Below are 22,598 nucleotides of genomic sequence, written 5' to 3' on the forward strand. Positions count from 1 at the left end.
TATGAACATAATTGATGCCTAGTCAAAGATGATCTTCAGTGAATTAAAATGTCTGAAAGTAATCCTATAAACTTATGTTAAAATCTATATGGATTTTTGCCATGTAGCTTCTGTTGTCCATTTGATAGTCTTACAAGGAAAAAACAAAACAAACTCCTATATTTGATGTAGCAGTTGTACATTATTAGGCTGTTAGTATGTTTCTTAATCTTTGATTTTTTTGTTTGTTTGTTTGTTTTTCAGATCGTCAGTATTTAAACAGATCACATCATGCGTGAGTACAAGCTAGTGGTCCTTGGTTCAGGAGGCGTTGGGAAGTCTGCTCTGGTAAGTTAGCCACCTAACTGTAACTGATTAGTATAATACAAGAAGAATTTTGATATTTCCTTGCTTTCAGACTTCTAGACACCAAAGAGAAAAGGTGGCATTATTATATATCCGGTATCTGCCCCACAAAGGACGGGAAATCATTTAATAACCACAGATATACACTTTTATAACGTTGGCTCATTTATTCTTACATTTATCAATTATTTATTGACTGTCTTACATGGCAAGCACCAGTGTTTATGATTCAGAGAGGAGTAAGATTGTTCATTTTTAAGGAATTTACATTGTAGTGGGGGAAACTGATTATTACAGATTCTATTGGGATAATTCCTCACCTGCTTCCACTCTAGACTTACATGGAATGAAGGTCATTTTTTGTGTTCATGCTGTTTTTATTTAGTAAATAGTTACTGAGCTTCTACAATGTCAGATTCTAGGGTCACAGGAGTGAACAGAAACAGTCATAGTGTCTCATAGAGCTTGCATTGTAGTGGAGGAGATGTGATAAATACACAATTAAACAAAGAACTCCTTGGTTATACTTGTGAGAGAGATACTCTGAAAAAAAAATACGGATTAATTTAGAAGAAAGGCAGAGTGGATGTGGGAGACAAATTGGGAGTTAATACAGTATACCAGATCATTGTTTATGGAACCTTGGATTAAAACCATGGCAGTGAAGAAGAGAGAAGTAGATGTTTGAGGATTGAGTAAGTGGTAGAACTGACGTAAGTTGGTGCTAGATTGATACGGGGACTAGGAGAGAAGGAGCTGTCAAGGATGGCTCCCAGGTTTCTAGTTTGAGCTATTATTATGGATGGATTAAAAAAAGAAGGGAAACAGTGGAGAATGAGCAGTGAGAGTCCAAATCAAAGAGTCAAGCCAGATTTTATGTTTGTGACATGTTGAAGTAATAAAAGAGAGAGACCGGTGATATGACTTTGGGTGCCATCAATATGGTGATGATATTTAATTTCATGAGAGTTACATTACTGTTAGGTGTGTAAATTAGTGCCTTTGTCGAGAATGTTTGAGAATATCTGTCATTTTTAATGGCATATAACTTTCAATTCAAAGATTCCTTTTCTAAAAATGTAGCCCACATATAAGTTCACATGTGCAAAATGGCGTGGTCAGGGAACATTGCAACATTCTTTACAGTGACCAAGTGACCAGAGTCTGGAAACAACCTAAATGTGTTCCATTAAGGGGCTAGTTAAGTAAATTTTAATACATTTTCAGAGTAGAATACAGCCATTAGAAAGAATGCAATAGCTCTATATATACCAATATGTAATGATATCCAAGATGTATTATTACAGAGAAAAAAGGTACTAAACAGTGTAGACTATAATTTGTGTTTTATATTAAAAAAAGTGTAGGCTGAGGGCAGATAGCTGTAAAATCATAGAGTATCTCTGCAAGGTTAAATAAGCTATGGGTAATATCAGTTACTTTCTTGGGAGTGGGACTGGATAGCTGGGAACAAGGGTGGTAGATAAGCTTAGTTCACTGCATAGCCTTTTATGCCTTTTGAATTTAGTGCTATGTCCATGAATCACCTTTTCAGAAATAATTTTGGAAAAAAATCCACAGGAGTGAAAGAGGTCTAGGGAGATACTAGAGCGAGAAGAGCAGAGCCCAGTACTGAGCTCTGAGTACCTCTCAACCTTTAGGAAGTGGGTAGGATTGGAGGATCTAGCATAGAAGGTGTCTTTACTTGATTGCTCAAAAGTCAAGTAAAAAAGAGGAAAGAGATGATCAGAGAGCACAGATGTAGTGGGACATGGTAAAGAAAGCAGCTTTAGTCAGGTCATGTTGCCATAACCATAGTGGGGTGGGTTGAAGAGCAAATGAGAGCTGAGGAAATGGAATATAGACATTTGAAGAAGCTTGATTATAAGAGGAGACAGAGAATGGGGGCAGAAGCTGGAGAGATATTGGGGTTAAGGGAGGTTTTTGTTTTTGTTTTAGAATTGGAGATAGTAAAGCATATTTGTATGCTGGGGCAATTCCTCTCCACTGGAGAGGAAAATGAGGATACAAGAGAGGAAAAGAGGAGATGATCCAGTACAAAAACCTGAGGAATAAAATTATAATCTATGTGAATCAATGAATGAGATGTCCCTGAAAATTAAGACAGAGGATAAGATTCAGAGGAGTAGTAAAACATTACTTTTAGTAAGAAAGAAATGAGAAGTGTTGGATTGTTTTGCATTTGTGCAAGTCTTATTAATGTCTGGTTTATAGAAGGCACATGGGCTCTTATGCCTGCTTCTGTATCCAGTCTCTTGGAATAGCAAATGTTCTACTTTGGAAGATTCCACGGTAAACTTATGAGAGAAGAAGAAGAGTACATCTTAGTATTGTTAGGAAGATAGTTTGGCCTTAGGGAGCCTCTGTCTTGGACCGTATTTTGAGAACCTCTGTTCTAGCCTAAAGCATATTAGGAAGCCATATTAGACTGCCTTTTTTTCTTTTTTCCGCCCAGGCGGGAGTGCAGTGGCGAGATCGCGGCTCACTGCAGGCTCCGCCTCCCGGGTTGACGCCATTCTCCTGCCTCAGCCTCCCGAGTAGCTGGGACTACAGGCTCTCACCACTGCGCCCAGCTAATTTTTTTTTTTTTTTTTTTTTGAGACAGAGTCTCGCTCTGTCGCCCAGGCTGGAGTGCAGTGGCCGGATCTCAGCTCACTGCAAGCTCCGCCTCCTGAATTTACGCCATTCTCCTGCCTCAGCCTCTGGAGTAGCTGGGACTACAGGCGCCCGCCACCTCGCCCGGCTAGTTTTTTTTGTATTTTTTAGTAGAGACGGGGTTTCACCGTGTTAGCCAGGTGGTCTTGATCTCCTGACCTCGTGATCCGCCCGTCTCGGCCTCCCAAAGTGCTGGGATTACAGGCTTGAGCCACCGCGCCCGGCCTTTTGTATTTTTTAGTAGAGACGGGGTTTCAGCATGGTCTTAATCTCCTGACCTCGTGATCTGCCTACCTCGGCCTCCCAAAGTATTTTTTTGTTTTGTTTTGTTTTTGAATCAGCATCTTTCCCTGGAGTGCCGTGGCATGATCATGGCTCACTACAACTTCAACCTCCTAGGCTCAAGGAATCCTCCCACCTTAGCCACCCAAGTAGCTGGGACTACAGGTGCATGCCACCACCCCTGGCTAATTTTTAAATTTTTTTTGTAGAGACAAAGTCTCACTACGTTTCCCAGGTTGGTCTCAAGTTCCTGAGCTCAAGCAATCCTCCTGCCTTGGCCTCCTAAAGTGCTAGGAGTACAGCATGAGCCACTGCATCCAGCGTAGACTGTTTTTTATGTTTAAATTATGTGTCATACTTAGAAGATGAGGTGATTAAATCCTTGATAAAAGTGATTATTAAAGTTTTTGTTGTGATTTTATCTTGAGTTGCCTTTGAATAATAGAAGCTTAGTAGGAGAAAGAAGTTTGTTTACTATATTTGAGTTAATCTCTTTAGCTCAAGCTAAAATAGTATATCAAATACTCCTCTGAGTAATTTAAGTGTAGATGACCTTAGTCCACATTCTTACCCTTGCTTTTTAGGCAACAATGTACCAGACCCTGTTTTAAAGTTATCTAGGCAATATCTTAAAACCATCTTCTGTACTTTTTTCACTTACTGAATGATAAATACGTATTTTCTAGTATGTGTTTTTAGATGCCTTTAAGATAAAAGTAGGTAATATCTGAAAAAGACGAATGGGCAGTATTTTCCAATGGAAAAAGTAAGGCTTTAGAATCAGGAAGATGTATGTTTGAATCTCAGCTGGCAAATAGGAAGAATAACTATTTCTGGGATGAAAGTGAAATTTGAATGTGGTTATAAATTAAAAGTGGCTAGCTTAATGTCTGGAACATAATAAACATTCAGTAAGTTTAAATTTCCCTTTCTCTTTTCCACCACAATTTAGAAAGGCTTTAAAAAATTTAAGCCAGATGCTGCTTGAGGTCCCAGCTACCTAGGAGACTGAGGCGGGAGGATCTCTTGAGTTCAGGAGTTCAAGGCCAGCCCAGGCAACATAGCAAAGACCCTGTGTTTTAAAAAAAAATTAGAATCTTTGTCACTTCATTAAGGGCAGAGGGCATGGGATAAAAGTTACTATAGATATACAAAGGGGCAGTAGGAGTTAAATACTGATAATTTTTCATCTTTTAATTAGTTCAGATATGTTATTTGTATCCTTGTATTTTAAAACTTAATGTAATTAACAGTGTATTATCGTCAGTATTGATGACAGCTTTTAACATGACTACCTCCTTTCATAATAAATGTACTCTTAATTATGGTTGTATCCTTATATTGAAAGATAATGATATACTTTACATTTATGTGTTTACCCAGAATTTTCACATAATTTCAATTAATCATCATAACTTGTGAGGTTAAGTAACATTCAAAGGAGTTTTTTCTTTAATTTTTTAATATTTCTCTTATTTTTTTTCCCCAGACAGTTCAGTTTGTTCAGGGAATTTTTGTTGAAAAATATGACCCAACGATAGAAGATTCCTACAGAAAGGTAAAATGTGAAACTTGTACACACGTTTACAAGTAGTTCCTTATGATGTTAAAATTTGATCTGTACATTTGCTTTTTGAAAATAGTTTTGAGAAATGATGCAAATGTTGTGCATATGTTTTTAAAAGTTTCATCAGGACAGAATATTTCTTACAGAATACTACTTCGATATTCAGAGCTCTATGTTCTGTTACTAATTAGTGACTTGTTCCTTAATGTGGACATTTTCCAGGTGGGGAATATTGCCACATATGAAAAAATTACATATAAATAGTAGGTGTGTTTTCAACTTACTCTTTTGTTACCAAAAGTTAAGACCACCTTTATGCTTGAAGTTACCCAGTGACTAAACATTTTTATTTTTGTTTAGTTTTATAAGTTTAAAGGTATTTCATCTTTAGACTACAAACAAATTAGAGTCTGTGTAATACTATAATTGGGTTACATGCCATACATTTGTCAAACCCACAGAATGTACAATGCCAAAAGAAAATCCTAATGTAAACTGTGGACTCTTGGTGATAATGATGTGTTCATGTGGGTTTATCAGTTGTAACAGATGTACCACTCTGGTGCAGGATGTTGATAGTGGGGTGAGGCTATGCATTTGTGGTGGCAGGGAATATGTGGGAAATCTCTGCACCTTCCTCTCAGTTTTGCTGTGAACCTAAAACTGCTATAATAAATAAAGACTATTTAAAAGGGAAAAAAAATTAGATACTTGGTCTTGACAAAAAATATTCTGTAGAAGACCAGCTAGAGTTGTGGAAAATTTTCAGTATTTTATTTGTCAAATATATTGGGTGGGATGGGGGTTATAAAAGGCTAGTAGCCAAGGATTTTTTTTTAAAAGATTGAACTTTAATAGGAAAGGATTGCTTTTGAAGATGTTTTTAGAATTTACCTTTAAGAGTGCTGTAACTTCTGTTGAATTAGTATGTTAGTTCATGAAGCACTACTAGCAGAGCAGTTTCATTGTCTTCAAATTGGAAACAAAATTATGCTCTAGATACATTGAGAAACTGTAGTCCTAATTGATTATTCATTGAGCGTTCCCAGTTACACATTTTGCAGATTATCACACTTGTCCCATAAGTGGTGGGGGGGATGAGTTTGTGGTCTGACCAGTGGTGCCCCTCATCAATGTCTGATCTGACACAGAAGCAGAGTTTAAAATAGTCTTTAGGTTAGCACATTTATTTTTAGAAGACAGTATTGCTCTACTGAAATTTCCCCAAAGTAAGTTGCTAGTTAAAGCTTTAACTGCAAAGCAAGATCTGTACCTAAAATTCTAAATTACTAACTTTTCTTAATCCCTTCTTTATTAAAATAGTTTTCCACACAGTTGATAGTTGATACTTTCTTTAGACCAACCTTCTCTTCTTTTATAAGATCAGTGGGTAAATAGAACTCAGTATATAAAATTTCACCTTTCACATAGAGCTTTTCTAGAAAAGTGCCTTAGTCTTGAGGACTGTTTTAGCTCATTGCTGTTTATTTGAGTACTCCTGTGTTTCTTTTATGTCTTAAACTCAAATTTTACTATGTATTAATTTTCTGCATGTTTTAGTAAAATTTTAACAACTTGAACATGGTAAGTTGGCAAGATTTTTTTTTACCCCAAAATCTTGTGTGCATTTTGAGCCATTTAATATTTTTGTACTTTGTTTTCTTTGGAGATAATATAAATAGGCATATATACTTTTTTTCTGTTAGAACTATACTTGTTTGTTGAAGTTTTCCTTAAATTCCAAAATACGACTTTTGCCTTTATTAATTAAGAACAAATAAGAATCATTACAGAGGTCAGAAAATATCTAAACTCAGCATTAACCATCTTGGCTTCTGTAATATGAATAGCCTGTACTTGAGACCGCTGTTCTTTATTGTGGTACCAAGTTTACCCCCAGCCATACAGCATACTGCTGGAGAAAGGCTTTGTATTTGTTAATAGATAACTTTGATGGAAGACAGGAGAAGAAAACAGAATGAGATTTTGATGTTACTTTTTAACTTTTTCTTTTTCTGCCCCCACAGCAAGTTGAAGTCGATTGCCAACAGTGTATGCTCGAAATCCTGGATACTGCAGGGACAGTAAGGATGTTTTCTCTTTTTTTGATAGATTTTAATTTGTGAGCAGGTTTTGTCATCTGAGTAGGTTTTGTCATCCAAATAATTCTGAGTAAAAGTAATCATTCTGATTAAGAAGAAATTCTCTGAACATAGGGATTCTTAAGTAATATGAAATCAACTGTAATGTAGTTAATGCTTACGTATCACAAAGTTCAGCTGTAATAATCTATCTGTGTGTTGGGTTTCTTCCTACATTGAGGTAAGGATTATGCTATCAATGATTTTTTTAAATGTATTTTAAATTTAGAGTTTTAGCTAATATTTGTATTTCTATGGGTTTAAATAAGACCTTGTCTTTTGGCACCATAGTCATTAATTTTTATAATTTTTTCTTTTCACTAGCATTTTGACATCTCTAGGGGTTGGTGACAGATACATGTTTTCTGAGGAAGGCAAAAATCTTCCTCAGAAGATTTAGGATTACTTTGAGCCTCCTTTTTCTAATCTTTAAATGAGTATAATGATATTAGTATATCATAAGGTATTTGTGATAAGCAAATGAGATAATAATTATAAATCATTCGGCATAATGTCTGTTACACAGTATGGAATTGTGTATTTGCTTTTATTCTTCTTATCTTCAGTAATACCATCACCTTTATAATTTTTTATTAATAACTGATGGTTTCCAGTTATACTGCCACACAAAATACATACATGAAGCAATCTTTGCTTTTATTTGTTTATTTTTCTCCATACACATAGACTTGACACATTAGGCAATTCCTAGCTTTAAAATGGATGGGTTCGTCTTTTGTTTTTCTTAAGAGACAGGGTCTTGCTCTATCGCCTAGGCGAGGGTGTAGTGGTGCAATCATAGCTCACTGCAGTCTCCTGGGTTCAAGCAATCTTCCTGCCGCAGCCTCCTGGGTAGCTAGAACTACAGGCACGTACCACCACCCCCGGCTAATTAAAAAAAAATTTTTTTTTAGAAGTAGTCTCTCTGTGTTGCCCAGGCTAATCTCAAACTCCTGGCCTCAAGTGTTCTTCCTGGCTCTCTTTCTGAAAGTGCTGGGATTATAGGTGTGAGCCATGGCACCTGACTGGCATTCTTAAATGTGATAAGTTGTTTAAAATTCAGCACAAAATTTTCTACCGTAATTTTTATAAATGATGGAAACATTTCAGATAGTCCAAAAAAGCATGTAAGCAATTGGAGTGATATTATACAACAATATAGTACTAATTATACTATATTTTTCCATGCTTAAAATTGATCTTAACTTTTAACAGGGACCTTTGCCCTCACAGCAAGCTTCTGGTAAAGACCTTCTGAAACTACATCTTGTATCAGCTGAATCAAGCTGTCTCTCCCTCTCCCACCCTCCTCCTCCCTAATGTTTTTAGCTTCTGAATCAGCAAAATTCCCCTTTGTTTCCAGAAACCCCAATAGCTAAAAAGAATACTTTCTACCTTTTTTTTTTTTTTTAATCACATCCACAGTGTATGGGCATTCTTTCTTTTTTCTCTGTCCAAATTGTAAGACGGAAGTTCTCTATCACAGAGATCTTTACTTTGTGCTATCCAATATCGTGTCTGTCTCCCATCATAGCACTCAACATGCTGTGTTATAAGGCCTATTTGCTTGTTTGTGTCCCTGGTGCCTTGCATAAAACTTTGCAAACAGCTGCTTAATCTTGTCTCAGAATCACTCCTTACCCTTTGAAGATTTTTGCTCTCTCACACATAGATAATTTACTACCCTGGCTCGGCCTATCAGTTCCTTAATGCCCATCCTACCTTTAAGGCATTCATACCATGGTTTTACCCTAGACTGTGTGATTACCAATATATAATACCTCCCTAATCTAATTTCCAAGCTTCTTATCCTCCACTACTCACTACTTTTTTCTTTATCCATCTCACTTCCTCTTTTTGTTTTGTTTTATTTTGTTTTTTGTTTTGAAACAGGGTCTCTCTGTGTCACCCAGGCTGGAGTGCAGTGGTCTGAACACAGATCACTTCTGCTTCAATCTCCCAGGGTCAAGAAATCTTCCCGGCCGGGCGCGGTGGCTCAAGCCTGTAATCCCAGCACTTTGGGAGGCCGAGACGGGCGGATCACAAGGTCAGGAGATCGAGGCCATCCTGGCTGACATGGTGAAACCCCGTCTCTACTAAAAAATAAAAAAAAAAAACTAGCCGGGCGAGGTGGCGGGCGTCTGTAGTCCCAGCTACTCGGGAGGCTGAGGCAGGAGAATGGCGTGAACCTGGGAGGCGGAGCTTGCAGTGAGGTGAGATCCGGCCACTGCACTCCAGCCTGGGCGGCAGAACGAGACTCCGTCTCAAAAAAAAAAAAAAAAAAAAATCTTCCCACCATCACCTCCTGAGGAGCTGGTGCTACTGCAGGCGCACACCACCACACCTAGGTGTGTTTGTTTGTTTGTTTGTTTGTTTGTTTGTTTGTTTTTTGTAGAGACAGGGTCTCACTATGTTGTCCAAGCTGGTCTTGAACTCCTGGACTCAAGGGATCCTCCTGTCTTTGGCCTCCCAAAGTGCTGGGATAACAGGTGTGAGCCACTGCACCCAAGACATCTCATTTCCTTTAGTGCCCTTCAACTTCATTACAACCTGTAATCCATTTATCCTAACATCTTTTTATTATCCCTTATATCTTCAGCCCCCTCTGCATATAGCTTCAGGTCCACGGTCCGTCCATCATTTATAATTCTCTTGAATATATCCTCAACTCCCTTGACTTTTCAGCAGCCTTTGACTCAGTTTATCACTGCTTTCTAATGTAAAACCTTTATTCATTTGGCTTCCAAGAAACAATACTTTTCGGATTTTCTCCGTCTCATTGGTTACTCCTACGTCTCCTTTCCTAATTCCTCTTTATCTTCCCCACCTCTTAATGTTGGAGGACCTCAGGGTTCAATACTTGCACTTCTCTTTTCTAACAACACTGCTTTGGAGATCTTTAGTTGCTTGGTTTTAAATACAATCTGTATCCTAATAAATACTAACTTTATAACTCTGTCTGTATTAGGCCATTTGCATTGTTGTAAAGAAATACCTGAGGCTGGATAATTTATGAAGAAAAGAGGTTTAATTGGCTCATGGTTCTGCAGGCTATACAAGCATAGCTTCAGCATCTGCTTCTGGTAAACACCTCAGGAATCTTACAATCATAGTGAAAGGCAAAGGGGAGTAGGTGTTTTACATGGCAAGAGCAAAGAGAGAGCGGGAGATGCCACACACTTTCAAACAACCAGATCTCATGGGAACTCACAGTCGTGAGGATAGCACTAAGCCATTCATGAGGGATTTGCCTCCATGACCCAAACACCTCCCACAGGCCTCACCTCCAACATTGCGGATTACATTTCAGCATAAGGTTTGGAGGTGACAAACATCCAAACAATATCCCTATCTCTCATTTCTTTTCTGAACTTCAAGCTCTTATATCTAACTGCCTCTTGGTATCTCTTTTTGTATGTCTAATAAGCATCTCAAACATAACATGTCCAAACTGAACTCCTGATAGCCTTTCCCTGACCTGGGTCTTTCCATTCTTTCCCATCTCAGTAAATAGTACCCTTTTAGCTGGTTATGCCTGAAACCATGGAGTCATCTTTGACTGTATTTTTTGTTATATTCTGTGTACATCCAAACTCTCGGAGAACCCTATTGGCTTTACCTTAAAAGGTAGGGCTACAACATTGTTAGTAGATATTTGTTGTGAATGGATGAAACTTGTAGACTGTCCTTAAGAAGGAGGTTGGCATTCTCAATAGGAGGGGACACCAACCACAGCAGTTCTGTAAGGACTTTTCTTAAATTGGATTTTCAGAACTCAGGTTGCCTGTTGCAAACCTTATCAGTGAAAAATCCAGGAAACTCCCAGTTTTTACATCTTTCCCAGAAAATACACTGGCAGCAGTATAGGAAGCTCAGCCATATTCCTGTGGCAGACCATAGACGAATTTGAAGCTGAAGAAATGGTTGAGTGGTAGCATAGCTAACTCCCTGGAATACAAGAAAGAGTACGTCAGCCAGGGTAGAACAACCAGAACTATTTTAGATGTAGTAGACAAAATAGAGGTGTAATGGTCATGGGGAGCAAGGAAGCCAAGGCAGCAACAAGCTTAAGAAACCTTGTGGATTTGTCTTTTCTGTTTAATGCATCCAAAGGTAAAAAGATCCAAAATGTGTAGTTACTTAATATAAAGACCCAAGATGTATACATTTTTAATATTCTACCATATGTGCTTTTAAAATAATATATATAAAACACTAAAACTTTTCTAAAATAAGATTTTGTCTTGTATTAACCTCTGTAGTTACAAATGCAGTAATGATTGTCACCAGATAAAAGGAAGTTTAAAATTAAATAATTTTAATTTGGCATGACTAAAGCTCAGTGACTAAATGTTAACAATTAGTAAATTTAACTGAAAGGTATATGTCATTGCACTATTCTCACAAAGTGGGAAATGAAAATACATGAACAAGCTCTTTTTTTTTTTTTTTTTTTTTTCCCCCGAGACAGAGTTTCACTCTTGTTGCCCAGGCTTGAGTGCAGTGTTATGATCTTGGCTCACTGCAACCTCTGCCTCCTGGGTTCAAGTGATTCTCCTGCCTCAGCCTACTGAGTAGCTGGGACTATAGGCGTGCACCACTACACCCAGCTAATTTTGTATTTTTAGTAGAGGCAGGGTTTCACCATGCTGGCCAGGCTAGTCTCTAACTCCTGACCTGGGGTGATTGATCCGCCTGCCTTGGCCTTCCAGAGTGTTGGGATTACAGATGTGAGTCATTGCCCCTGACCATTAACAAGTGCTTATAAAAAGAGTTTATTGACTGTCAAGATGATAAAAATCTTGCTATGCCATGGGAATAGTAAAAGAAAGATGATAAAATCTGCCAGTAGAGATATTGATGCTGGATGATTAAGTCATAGTTCAGTATTGGGCTTATACCTCAGATTGTTAGCACCTGGGCAGTAGTTGTGTCATAAATTTGCAAATAAAATGATTTAGGATCAAAATTAAGATCTGTTTCTAAAAAATTATATACAGTTCTAAATCACACAAAAGCAAATTAAAGTGGTTAAGAATTCCTTTTTAATTCTACAATTTACTGTCATTGTTTCTAGTCACCTCAGAGTTGCTGGAAACTGTGTTAAGTCTTGTTTTCTGTTAGGATAGCAAGTAATAAAAAATGTAGTTGCTCACTTGTACGTATGCTGTTTTGAATTGTTCCAGTATACATTCAAAAAATTCATATATTTATAATTGCATATTTTTTAATCATAGGAGCAATTTACAGCGATGAGGGATTTGTATATGAAGAATGGCCAAGGTTTTGCACTAGTATATTCTATTACAGCTCAGTCCACGTTTAATGACTTACAGGACCTGAGGGAACAGATTTTACGGGTTAAGGACACGGAAGATGTAAGTATTTTTTTTCTCTGTTAGGTGTTATGCCATCTCGCTGTGGCCAAATAAAAAAGTGCCTGTTTTCTCTATCAGTAGAGGATTTGGAAGCTACCTGCCACATGCCTGAAAGAGCCCCTGTGACCAAAAAAAAAAAATTTAACTTTCAAAATTAACCTCGAAATTATGTGGTGAGATGTTTAGAAAATGAGAACATGTGTAATAAAGTACTCATTGTGCTACAGGTTAAGAAGTGCAGTAGGGGAAAAAGAGGAGCCAAAGAATACTTCATAGAAGTGGGAACTAAGTTGAGCTTTGAAAGATGGTAGTTGTGTCAGAAACAGTGTTCAAAGAACATTATTAAGATCCATAGTGGTATGTTTTTATTTCTAAAATTTCTTTGGCATAATTCACACATTACAGTCTACCTCCCGGGCTCAAGTGATCTTCCCACCTCAACCCCCTGAGTAGTTGGGACTACAGGTGTGTGCCATCCTGCCTGGCTGATTGTTTTTGAATTTTTTAGTAGAGACCAGGTCTCACTATGTTACCCAGGCTTGTCTCAGGCTCCTGAGCTTAAGAAATTCTCCTGCCTCAGCCTCCCTGGGATTACAGGCATGAACCATTGCACCTGGACAGCATTATAGTCTTAAAATAATTTAGTGTATCTATGTAGTGGGATCTCTTTTATTTTATTTTATTTTATTTTATTTTATTTATTTATTTTTTTTGAGACGGAGTCTCGCTCTGTCGCCCAGGCTGGAGTGCAGTGGCGCTATCTCGGCTCACTGCAAGCTCCGCCTCCCGGGTTTACGCCATTCTCCTGCCTCAGCCTCCCGAGTAGCTGGGACTACAGGCGCCCGCCACCTCGCCCGGCTAATTTTTTTTGTATTTTTAGTAGAGACGGGGTTTCATTGTGTTAGACAGGATGGTCTCGATCTCCTGACCTCGTGATCCGCCCGTCTCGGCCTCCCAAAGTGCTGGGATTACAGGCTTGAGCCACCGCGCCCGGCCTATTTTATTTTATTTTATTTTTTTTTGGTCTCTTCTTTCTTCCTTCACCTCTTCCCCTCAACATACACTTTTTGTTAGTACTTGATGAAGCTTGCAGTCCCAACTAATGCATTTTAGTTGGTGGCAGATAATTGCTTATTTATTTTTTTAAAAGGCTAAGTAATAAGTATGTTATTGTTCATTTTATGGTTTTTTCTTCCCACAGGTTCCAATGATTTTGGTTGGCAATAAATGTGACCTGGAAGATGAGCGAGTAGTTGGCAAAGAACAGGGCCAGAATTTAGCAAGACAGTGGTGTAACTGTGCCTTTTTAGAATCTTCTGCAAAGTCAAAGATCAATGTTAATGAGGTAACCTACAATTGCTGGGCAGCACAAACAAGTGCCTTTTTAGTTTGCTTTAAGTTAACAGCCAAACTTTTAAGAAGCATTTTTTATCTTTTAAGCAATCTTGATTCTGTCATTTTATAGGAAACACTAATTCCTAGAAACTATATTTTTTAGCTTACATAAGGTCACTTTGATGGCTGTATGAGGATACTTAAATTTACCTTATTTTGAAGCTAAAATGAAAGAATGTGTATAAAATCCTGCTAAGCCTCTAAGTGATATGCGATAAAGTGGTGTGTAAAAATTATTACATCACCCTTATATTGTAATAATTATTTATCCAAATGCATAAAATAGGTTGTAAAGTCAGTTGGAAAATAATATGTTTTCATGGATATCACAGAATAATGTTCTGAGTCTTACTTCACCTTTGGTGCATGACTCATAAGTGGGTAATCTGTGTGAGTATGGACATGTACCTGGAATTCACTCAGTCCTTTAGGCCTGATACAGCTGATGCACAAGGCTTTTGTGCGGGGCATGGGGGTGGGGTCACTGAGTTAAGCACTCCACTATCTTGAAAACATAGCTGTGGACAAGAATACTTAGCAAATAAGCTGCATGCCTGGGTGTAAAGGGCCAACAGTATGCTAGTTTACTGGGCCCCTAAAAATTTAGTGCAATTTCCAACTGTCCCCACCAATCAACCTTAAAAAGTTCCCTTGCTTTTGTTAACTTTACCATAAGCCTTTAAAAAAAAATAAAAACAAAACAGAGTGGGTGTCTTTCCTGCCCTTGCATTTGCCATTTGTAGCATTACAGGTAATCAGTCAGAATTCAGATCACTTAACTACATAGGTGAGAGTGAGAGTGAGAGTGGGTTAAGTTATGAATCCTCTGTTTTTGCTTGCTGTTCTCTCTGACCTGTGGTTCTGCTGGCCACTTTTTCTTGACTAATATTATGCTTAGAGACTATTATCTGACTTTTAAAAATGACCAGGTTACTTTAAACACCTGGCAGGTAAAAAAAAAATTAAGCTTGCGTCGGCTTCTGTATTTTACAGATAATCAAGAATGCCCAAGCTTGCTTTTTTATGTGAAACAATTTTTAACAAGTACATAGAAACAGGAAATTTATAAATTGTATTTACTCAGCAAATATTTATTGACTATTATGTGTCTGGCCCTGTGTCAGGCCCCCAGGTAATAGTCAGACAGACACTATTCCTGCCCTGAAGAAGTTTGCATCCTACTGGGGAAACAAGTCTTTCAGCAATAATTAAAGAAAAAAAGTGATTTTGATAAAGAATGTGTTAGAAGTGGTGAATGTGTTTGGCTAGCAGAACAGTGATGTGAGGTCACTATCTACAAGATAATTGGCCTTAAGGGATGTGGTTCCTTGCTGTCCTTGTCCTTACCTCCGTGGGACCCACCAACCAAGTTTGTCAGGCTCCAGGCTCCGGTGGGGCTGGGTTGGGCCTGGGTCCAGTGCATAGGACTTTTCCCTTTGGGAGCCAGAGGACAGTGCACTACATGTTTGTGAGAACCTCCATGCTGTTAAACCTTCCTGCACGCTATTAAACTTCCTCTGGATTAGTTTCCAATGCAGCAGAGATACTTTTTCATAGCAGTCTTGTTAAAGCAGAGAGTTTATAAACGAGGGTTTATAAAAACAAACAGAAAAACCATAAAATGAAATGCATTAGCCATCTCAAGAATCTTTACTTTTTGGAAAACATACAAACTTTATGTTCAATTCTTGAGTGGGGAGAATGGAGCAGATAATTTTAGTTTCTTTTAATATTTTTCTCTTTATAACCTGATAATCCAGCTACAGGATTTCTTTGATAGTTAATAGTTCCTCACACAACTTTTGCCTTGTAAATTTTTTTGTGATTTTTGAATGCCTGAATTATAGAGAGATACTTTCAAAAATTCACCTCTTGGCCTTAAATTTGAAAACAGACACAAGGACATACTACTTGGCTGAAGAGCCCCCTAATTCATTCATATATATATATATATATATATATATATAAAACTCTTATTCACACCACTTTGCAATGTTTTAAAGTAGTATATGGCTATACCAGAATCACAGTAGTCTTAATCAAGAATTAATTGTTCTTTGCTGAGGCTGGAATAGTAATTGGAATCAAGACATCCCAATTTAGGAATGGGAGAGGGATTGAGAAACTCTATTCTGTGTTCCCTTTAGATTTTTCTATAGTTCAGAGAGATGAGGAAGAACCTAGGCTGGGGCCTTTCAGCATTTCTAACCAAATATTATAGTTCGAACTTGCCCTCATCACTGAACCATCTGCTGCTGTGAGGTAGGCAATGTTTTCCAAAGAAATAATTTAGAATAATACTACAAACATTAGTTACCTTTCTGTATAGTACCAGAAACCAGAAACTGGCTAGTATGAAGAAACTGAAATAGAAACTACTTGTAATTTTTATTAACTTACTGTTTTAGTTTACTTTTATTAATTTTTTATCTTATAGCTTATGCATTGAGTGTAGGGAACTAATAAAAGCTCATTTGTGGCTTAAGCACATTGAGTTCTTGAAGTTTTCAGAGTTTTGAAACAACTTGGACTTTGGAGTTGTAAAACAGAAACTACAATTTTGTTTATAAATTCTGTTTTCACACTTCTTTTAGAAATAAGATAACAGTTAAATGATTTGAAGAGGATGGGAGTGGGAAGAATGGAGCAGAAAGAAAAGAATTTAAATGAGTCACTTTTATAGCTTTTGGATAAATCATTCAGGTTTTTTTTCTTTTTAACAGTTAATTTAGTCTTGTAGTCTGGACCATTTAAAAAAGTAAATAGGCAATTATCATTTTAAAGAAATACAGTTATTTACCATCTATCTTAAAATACATGTAGATTGATAATTTAAAAATATTTTACTCTTAAAATGTACTCAAAAGATATAAGAACAATAAAAAAGAATTTGTTCACCCTTCATCAGATTCACCCATTATTAAAATTTTGCCACTTGTTTACAGAAATTACACTTCTTTACCCCTAAATATTTTAGTGTATGTATCCTCAGATCAAAGACATTGTCTTACACAACCACAGCACAATGATTAGAATCCTAAAAATTGATGACACAGTCTGTGTTTGGTATATATTCAGATTTTACCAGTTGTCCCTGAGATGCTCCTTAAAGCCAGTCCATTTTTTAATATATTTCTGCAAAGAACTATTTATTCCAGGTTAGTATCAATAAGGGACTTCTATGATATTTGTTTTTATTCCAAATCATTAGTAAGTGTTGTATTTCATAGCAAAGCTTATCTATTTCATGTTTTAATACTTTGGCATCAGAATTAAAATAATCTGCTTTTATGAGATAAGTAGCATTGTATTTTTGTCTTTGACACTGCACTTTTCATCCAAAAATGAATCCACAGGATTTATTAACAAATATTATTTGGGCTGGGCACAGTGGCTCACATCTAAAATCCTGGCACTTTGGGAGGCCGAGACAGCCAGATCACTTGACCTCAGATGTTTGAGACCAGTCTGGGCAACATTGCAAAACCCTTGTCTCTACGAAAAATAGAAAAATTAGCTGGGTGTGGTGGCGCACGCCTGTAGTTCCCAGCTGTTCAGGAGGCTGAGATGGAAGGATCGCTTGAGCCTGGGAAGTGGAGGTTGCAGTGAGCCGAGATTGTGCCACAGCACTCCAGCCTGGGTGACAGAGTGAGACTCTGTCTCAAAACAAAACAAACAAACTAAAACCCACAAATATTTGTTACTTCAAATCAAGGATTAGCAGACTTTTTCTGAATATTTTTTGCTTTAACCAAAATTAACATAAAAAAAGACAAAAATCATGTGCCTCTGCATGTGATATCTTGAAAGGGGGACAGTATCTCTTCTGTCCTATTTTAGACAAAAATGTATAACCTGAATCTAATCACGAGAAAATCTCAGATAAGCCCAAATTGAGGGAAGTTACTAGCCTTTATTTTTCAGAAATGACAATGTCCTGAAAGGCAAAGGCCAAGGAACTGTTCCAGATTTTTAAAAACTAAAGTGAGAGGAAATAAAATGCAGTGTGTGATCCTGAATAGATCTTGTCCTTGGAGGGGAAAGTTACTATAAAGTACATTATTGGGGCAATTGACACAAAATTGGAATTTGCTGTGTAGTTATACAAAATAATATGTCAATCCTTAAATGTCTTAAGTGTAATAACTATAATGTGTTTATGTAAGAGAATATCCTTGTTCTTAGGAACAATTTAACTATCAAGGACTTAATAGTTAAGGTCTACTCTCAGATGATTCAGAAAGAGTGTGTGTGTGTGTGTGAAGTAAAAGTGGCAAAATGTTACGAATTGGTGAATCTGGGAAGAATATACGAAGTTGTTGGTACTATTTTTGCAACTTTTCTGTAGGTTTGGAGTTTTCACTATTTTTTACTACCAGTTCTTTTTCTTGATTTGATGTCGAATATCTAGGAGCAAGGGCCTTTCCTTCATTATAAATAGGTAAGTCCTGCTTTTTACCCTGATTGAAAGTCAGAGCCTTCTAACAAATCTGACTTTCAAAGAAAGAAGCAGAATACATATCTAAGACCAGAATAGTACCTACCAGAGTTGTTTTGTGGAACAAAGTCTCAAAAGTTGGTCGAGTAAGTACTTTTTTTCTTGTTTTTACTTAGATATTTTATGACCTGGTCAGACAGATAAATAGGAAAACACCAGTGGAAAAGAAGAAGCCTAAAAAGAAATCATGTCTGCTGCTCTAGGCCCATAGTCAGCAGCAGCTCTGAGCCAGGTAAGATGCTAAAAGCAGAAGAAGTGCCTTTCTCGTCTTCTTATTTTGGTGTTTTCCAGACTTTAGCTACTTTCCATTTCATCTGTTATGGTATTCCTAAGTGTCTTTAACTTGTAAATGTGATATATAACTTGTAGGTACAGTCATCTTTTGGATAACTTGCCCTGTCCCTTTGAGATTCTAAGCTCTCTGACAGCAAGGACCATGTCTGTTTTACCTTGCCACTGTGTCCCCAGTGCCTGATACAGAGTTGGGTATTAAAAAATAGTGGTTGAATGAATACAACGCCTTCCTAGATGACTCCCAAATTCATTCTGAATTGAAGTGAAACAGTAGTTGCTCTGAAATAAAAAGATGTAAGTGCACATTTGGTGAATTATCCCAAAGTGAACACACCCATATATAACAACAGGAGTCTCCCTCCTCCAAATTAAATTAAAACTCTGCCCTGATTTCTAACTCCATGGATTAGTTTTGCCTCTTTTTGAACTTTACATAAACAAAAACATAGTGTATTTTTCTATGTCTGGCTTCTTACACTCCAAAATATGTTTTTGAGAATTATTTATGTTAAATGTAGCAATAGTTTATTTTTATTGCATGACAGTACTGGAAGTGTGTTTCTGTATTCTGCTGTTGGTGTTCATTTAAGTTCTTTCCTTGAGGGAATTAGTATGAATAATTCTGTGCACATTCCTATATGTCTTTGTGCACATGTACATGCATTTCTGTTGGGTATATATCTAGGAATGGAATGGCCAGATCATATGCTATACATATGGACGGCTATAGTAGATACTGCTAAAAAGGTTTTCAAAGTGGTTGTACCAGTTTACACACACTCCAACGGTTTTTGAGTTCTACATCATCCCCAAAATTGATATTGTCAGTCTTTTAAACTTGACCCATTCCAGGGGATATGTGGGGGTATATCAGTGTAATTTTGGTAGCCATTTCCCTCTCTGGTATGCGTCAGCTTCTTTCAAATAAAGGTTTTCTATTTAGGCTTCTAAGTATTAGTTGACTTTACCATTTTAGTTTCCACTAAATGACCCCATTGGAAAGAAATTTATGACAGCATTTAAGCTGACTATCAAGTGAGAGACCAGGATCTGTGGGGACTGTTTTCTTTAATTTGTATTTGTATTTAAATCCCCTGAACGTTTCTACTTCATCAGTTCTATAAATAATACCATAAAAGATTATTTTCATGGAATGGATGTATTACGTAATTTGATGCTTATTACATGATTATTACTAAACTTGGTCTCCAGTCGGAGTAAACTGGTCCACTGAAGAGTTGGTTACAGTAACTCTTGTAAGTCTCTTGGGTCCATTTAGTAGATTATCCGTTAAGAGCTCCCTATTAACTAATATGTGCTTCCTTAGAGATGTGAATCTCTCTCTTAAGGGAAAAACACCTGAGTAATTATAGCTCCCTTTTTAAATGAAGGTACACAGGAAAAATGGGCAGAAAGGAGAAAAGGACCTGGGGATTATCTCCAGTAGTCAGATTTAGGAAAGACAGCATCTGGCTAATGTTTGCTTTAGGCTTTTAGTGAAATCTTAATTCAATAACTTTTTTTCTTTTTTTGAGACAGAGTCTCGCCCTGTCACCCAGGCTGGAGTGCAGTGGCGCAATCTCTGCTCACTGCAACCTCCGCCTCCTGGGTTCAAGCGATTCTCCTGCCTCAACCTCCTGAGTAGCTGGGACTTCACCATGCCCAGCTAATTTTTATAGTTTTAGTAGAGACGGGGTTTTACCACATTGGCCAGGCTGGTCTCAAACTCCTGACCTCAGGTGATCCGATCCACAGTGCCTGGCCTTGATTCAGTAACTTTAAATTATCAGTTCTCTGAAAGTGATTATTAAGATTACTGGTGTATGTGTTTGTTTAGGTAAGGGTACAAAGATAGAGAAAATGAAGATTCCAGTTCCAGTTCTTAAATACTATGTTACTTAACTCTCTTATAGTTGACTGACTCATTGACAGCTCATTACTATGGCTGGTCCTAGTTTAATTTTCAGTTCTCACAAAATATCCTTTTAGCTTTTGTTAAAGGAAAAGGTGCCATCTCCTGGCCTATTATGATTTTTAAAATTCATTTATACACACCCAACAATGTGACAGTCCCTTGTGAGTTTTACCTTAGAGAAGATAAATCTTGACCTAGATCTAGAATAAGACTTTAGTCCTGCTTGCATAAATTCTTAGACTGTGATGTGTGATAAAGTTGACTTAATAAGTCATCCAAGATCTCTGTGGATGTTCGATAATACCAAATAATACGTGACTTAGCAATCAGACTACTTTACATCCATTTTACTGTGATTATAGACTTGAAGTGCCATGTTGTTCCTGTACTTTTAAAAGTACTGAGATACAGGATAGATTTAAATAGAAATTATAAACGTTTTTGGTAAGAGTACATGAACCCTGAGGGCAGCTTATCTAGTCCATAGCCTTTAGGCAAAATTGTATTGAATCATGTTAATCTCTTTTTTATATGTCCCAGTTTTAAAGACATCTGAGAGATATTCATCATCCGGATTCTTCCTTTTACCTAATTCTTGTCTGTTGACAATAAGACTAACTTTGATTCTTGTGCCCTTCTGCCCATAGTTTAACTTTGATTTAAACTATGGGGATTAGCTCTTTCTGTATCATCCCTTGCCTTAACCTGTATTAAAAATGGTAATTCTAATATTTAATCATAAAATGCTTGAATAAAGAATGTCTTATGGAAAGTTTATGGAGGCAGGTGTCCTTTAGTAAAAAAGGAAACTAAAAATAAGACGGTAATGAGATAGAAAAAATATCATTGTTTTCCTCTGTACAGACAGGATTGTCAGATGTAATGGGAAGCACTAAATATAATTGAGTATAACTAAGTATAACTGAGGATAATTCAAGTTGATCAGTTATGGACTCCTCTCTTGTGAACTTCTATTTTTGATTTTTTAAAACATTTTTAAAGGGAATTTACAATAGCACTGTTACTGTAGCTGTTTAGCATAATTTAGTTCTCCAGGTAAAATCAGCTGAAATCGCTTTATTTTATTGGATACCTGCTTGTTTAGTACCATTTTCTGACATCAAGAGATTAACCATACATATATGTATATCTGTATATCCCATGTCTTAGATTACAGGAATGAAGAACTGTTGCCTAATTGGAAAGTGCCAGCATTCCAGACTTCAAAAAAAAAAAAAAAAATCTGAAGAGGCTTCTCCTGTTTTATATATTATGTGAAGAATTTAGATCTTATATTGGTTTGCACAAGTTCCCTGGAGAAAAAAATTGCTCTGTGTATATCTCTTGGAAAATAAGACAATAGTATTTCTCCTTTGCAATAGCAGTTATAACAGATGTGAAAATATACTTGACTCTAATATGATTATACAAAAGAGCATGGATGCATTTCAAATGTTAGATATTGCTACTATAATCAAATGATTTCATATTGACCTTTTTATCATGATTCCTCCCTATCAAGCACTAAAAAGTTGAACCATTATACTTTATATCTGTAATGATACTGATTATGAAATGTCCCCTCAAACTCATTGCAGCAGATAACTTTTTTGAGTCAATGACTTCATTTTATATTTAAAAAATTATGGAATATCATCTGTCATTATATTCTAATTAAAATTGTGCATAATGCTTTGGAAAAAATGGGTCTTTTATAGGAAAAAAAACTGGGATAACTGATTTCTATGGCTTTCAAAGCTAAAATATATAATATACTAAACCAACTCTAATATTGCTTCTTGTGTTTTACTGTCAGATTAAATTACAGCTTTTATGGATGATTAAATTTTAGTACATTTTCATTTGGTTTGTGTGTTTTTGTTATTGTTTATAGATTTAAGGCCTTTATTTTATAATGACCACATTGTTTTAAATGCGACAGTAGCTCCTTTCTGCCTAGTATCTGCAGAACACTGGCTTTAAACTATACTAAATAACTGGTGATTTCTTTAGGAACAGACGTCGCACTTTCTGTTCTAAATATATTTATTCCTACTATACAGTAAAATACATCAGATAACATAGAATAGTTTTGTATATTCTCTCT

The 22,598-nt window shown here is 36.7% G+C and overlaps 1 protein-coding gene across 7 annotated transcripts in view; it reads left to right on the top strand.

The window, feature by feature from the left end:
- Window positions 1-22,353, top strand: part of RAP1A (RAP1A, member of RAS oncogene family) — a 93,812-nt gene extending 71,459 nt beyond the window's left edge. For all 7 annotated transcript variants that reach the window (XM_050746935.1, XM_050746944.1, XM_050746968.1 and 4 more), the window contains 7 exons: window positions 244-327; window positions 4,793-4,861; window positions 6,898-6,954; window positions 12,249-12,389; window positions 13,591-13,734; window positions 18,399-18,514; window positions 21,662-22,353. In XM_050746935.1, the coding sequence (XP_050602892.1) occupies window positions 271-327; window positions 4,793-4,861; window positions 6,898-6,954; window positions 12,249-12,389; window positions 13,591-13,734; window positions 18,399-18,485 (555 nt within the window). In that variant the 5' untranslated portion in view covers window positions 244-270 and the 3' untranslated portion in view covers window positions 18,486-18,514; window positions 21,662-22,353. The remainder of the gene's footprint in view (window positions 1-243; window positions 328-4,792; window positions 4,862-6,897; window positions 6,955-12,248; window positions 12,390-13,590; window positions 13,735-18,398; window positions 18,515-21,661) is intronic.
- The last annotated feature ends 245 nt before the right edge of the window (window positions 22,354-22,598 follow it).

The sequence above is a fragment of the Macaca thibetana genome, chromosome 1 (genome assembly GCF_024542745.1).
Source record: "Macaca thibetana thibetana isolate TM-01 chromosome 1, ASM2454274v1, whole genome shotgun sequence".
NCBI classification, from domain to species: Eukaryota; Metazoa; Chordata; class Mammalia; order Primates; family Cercopithecidae; genus Macaca; species Macaca thibetana.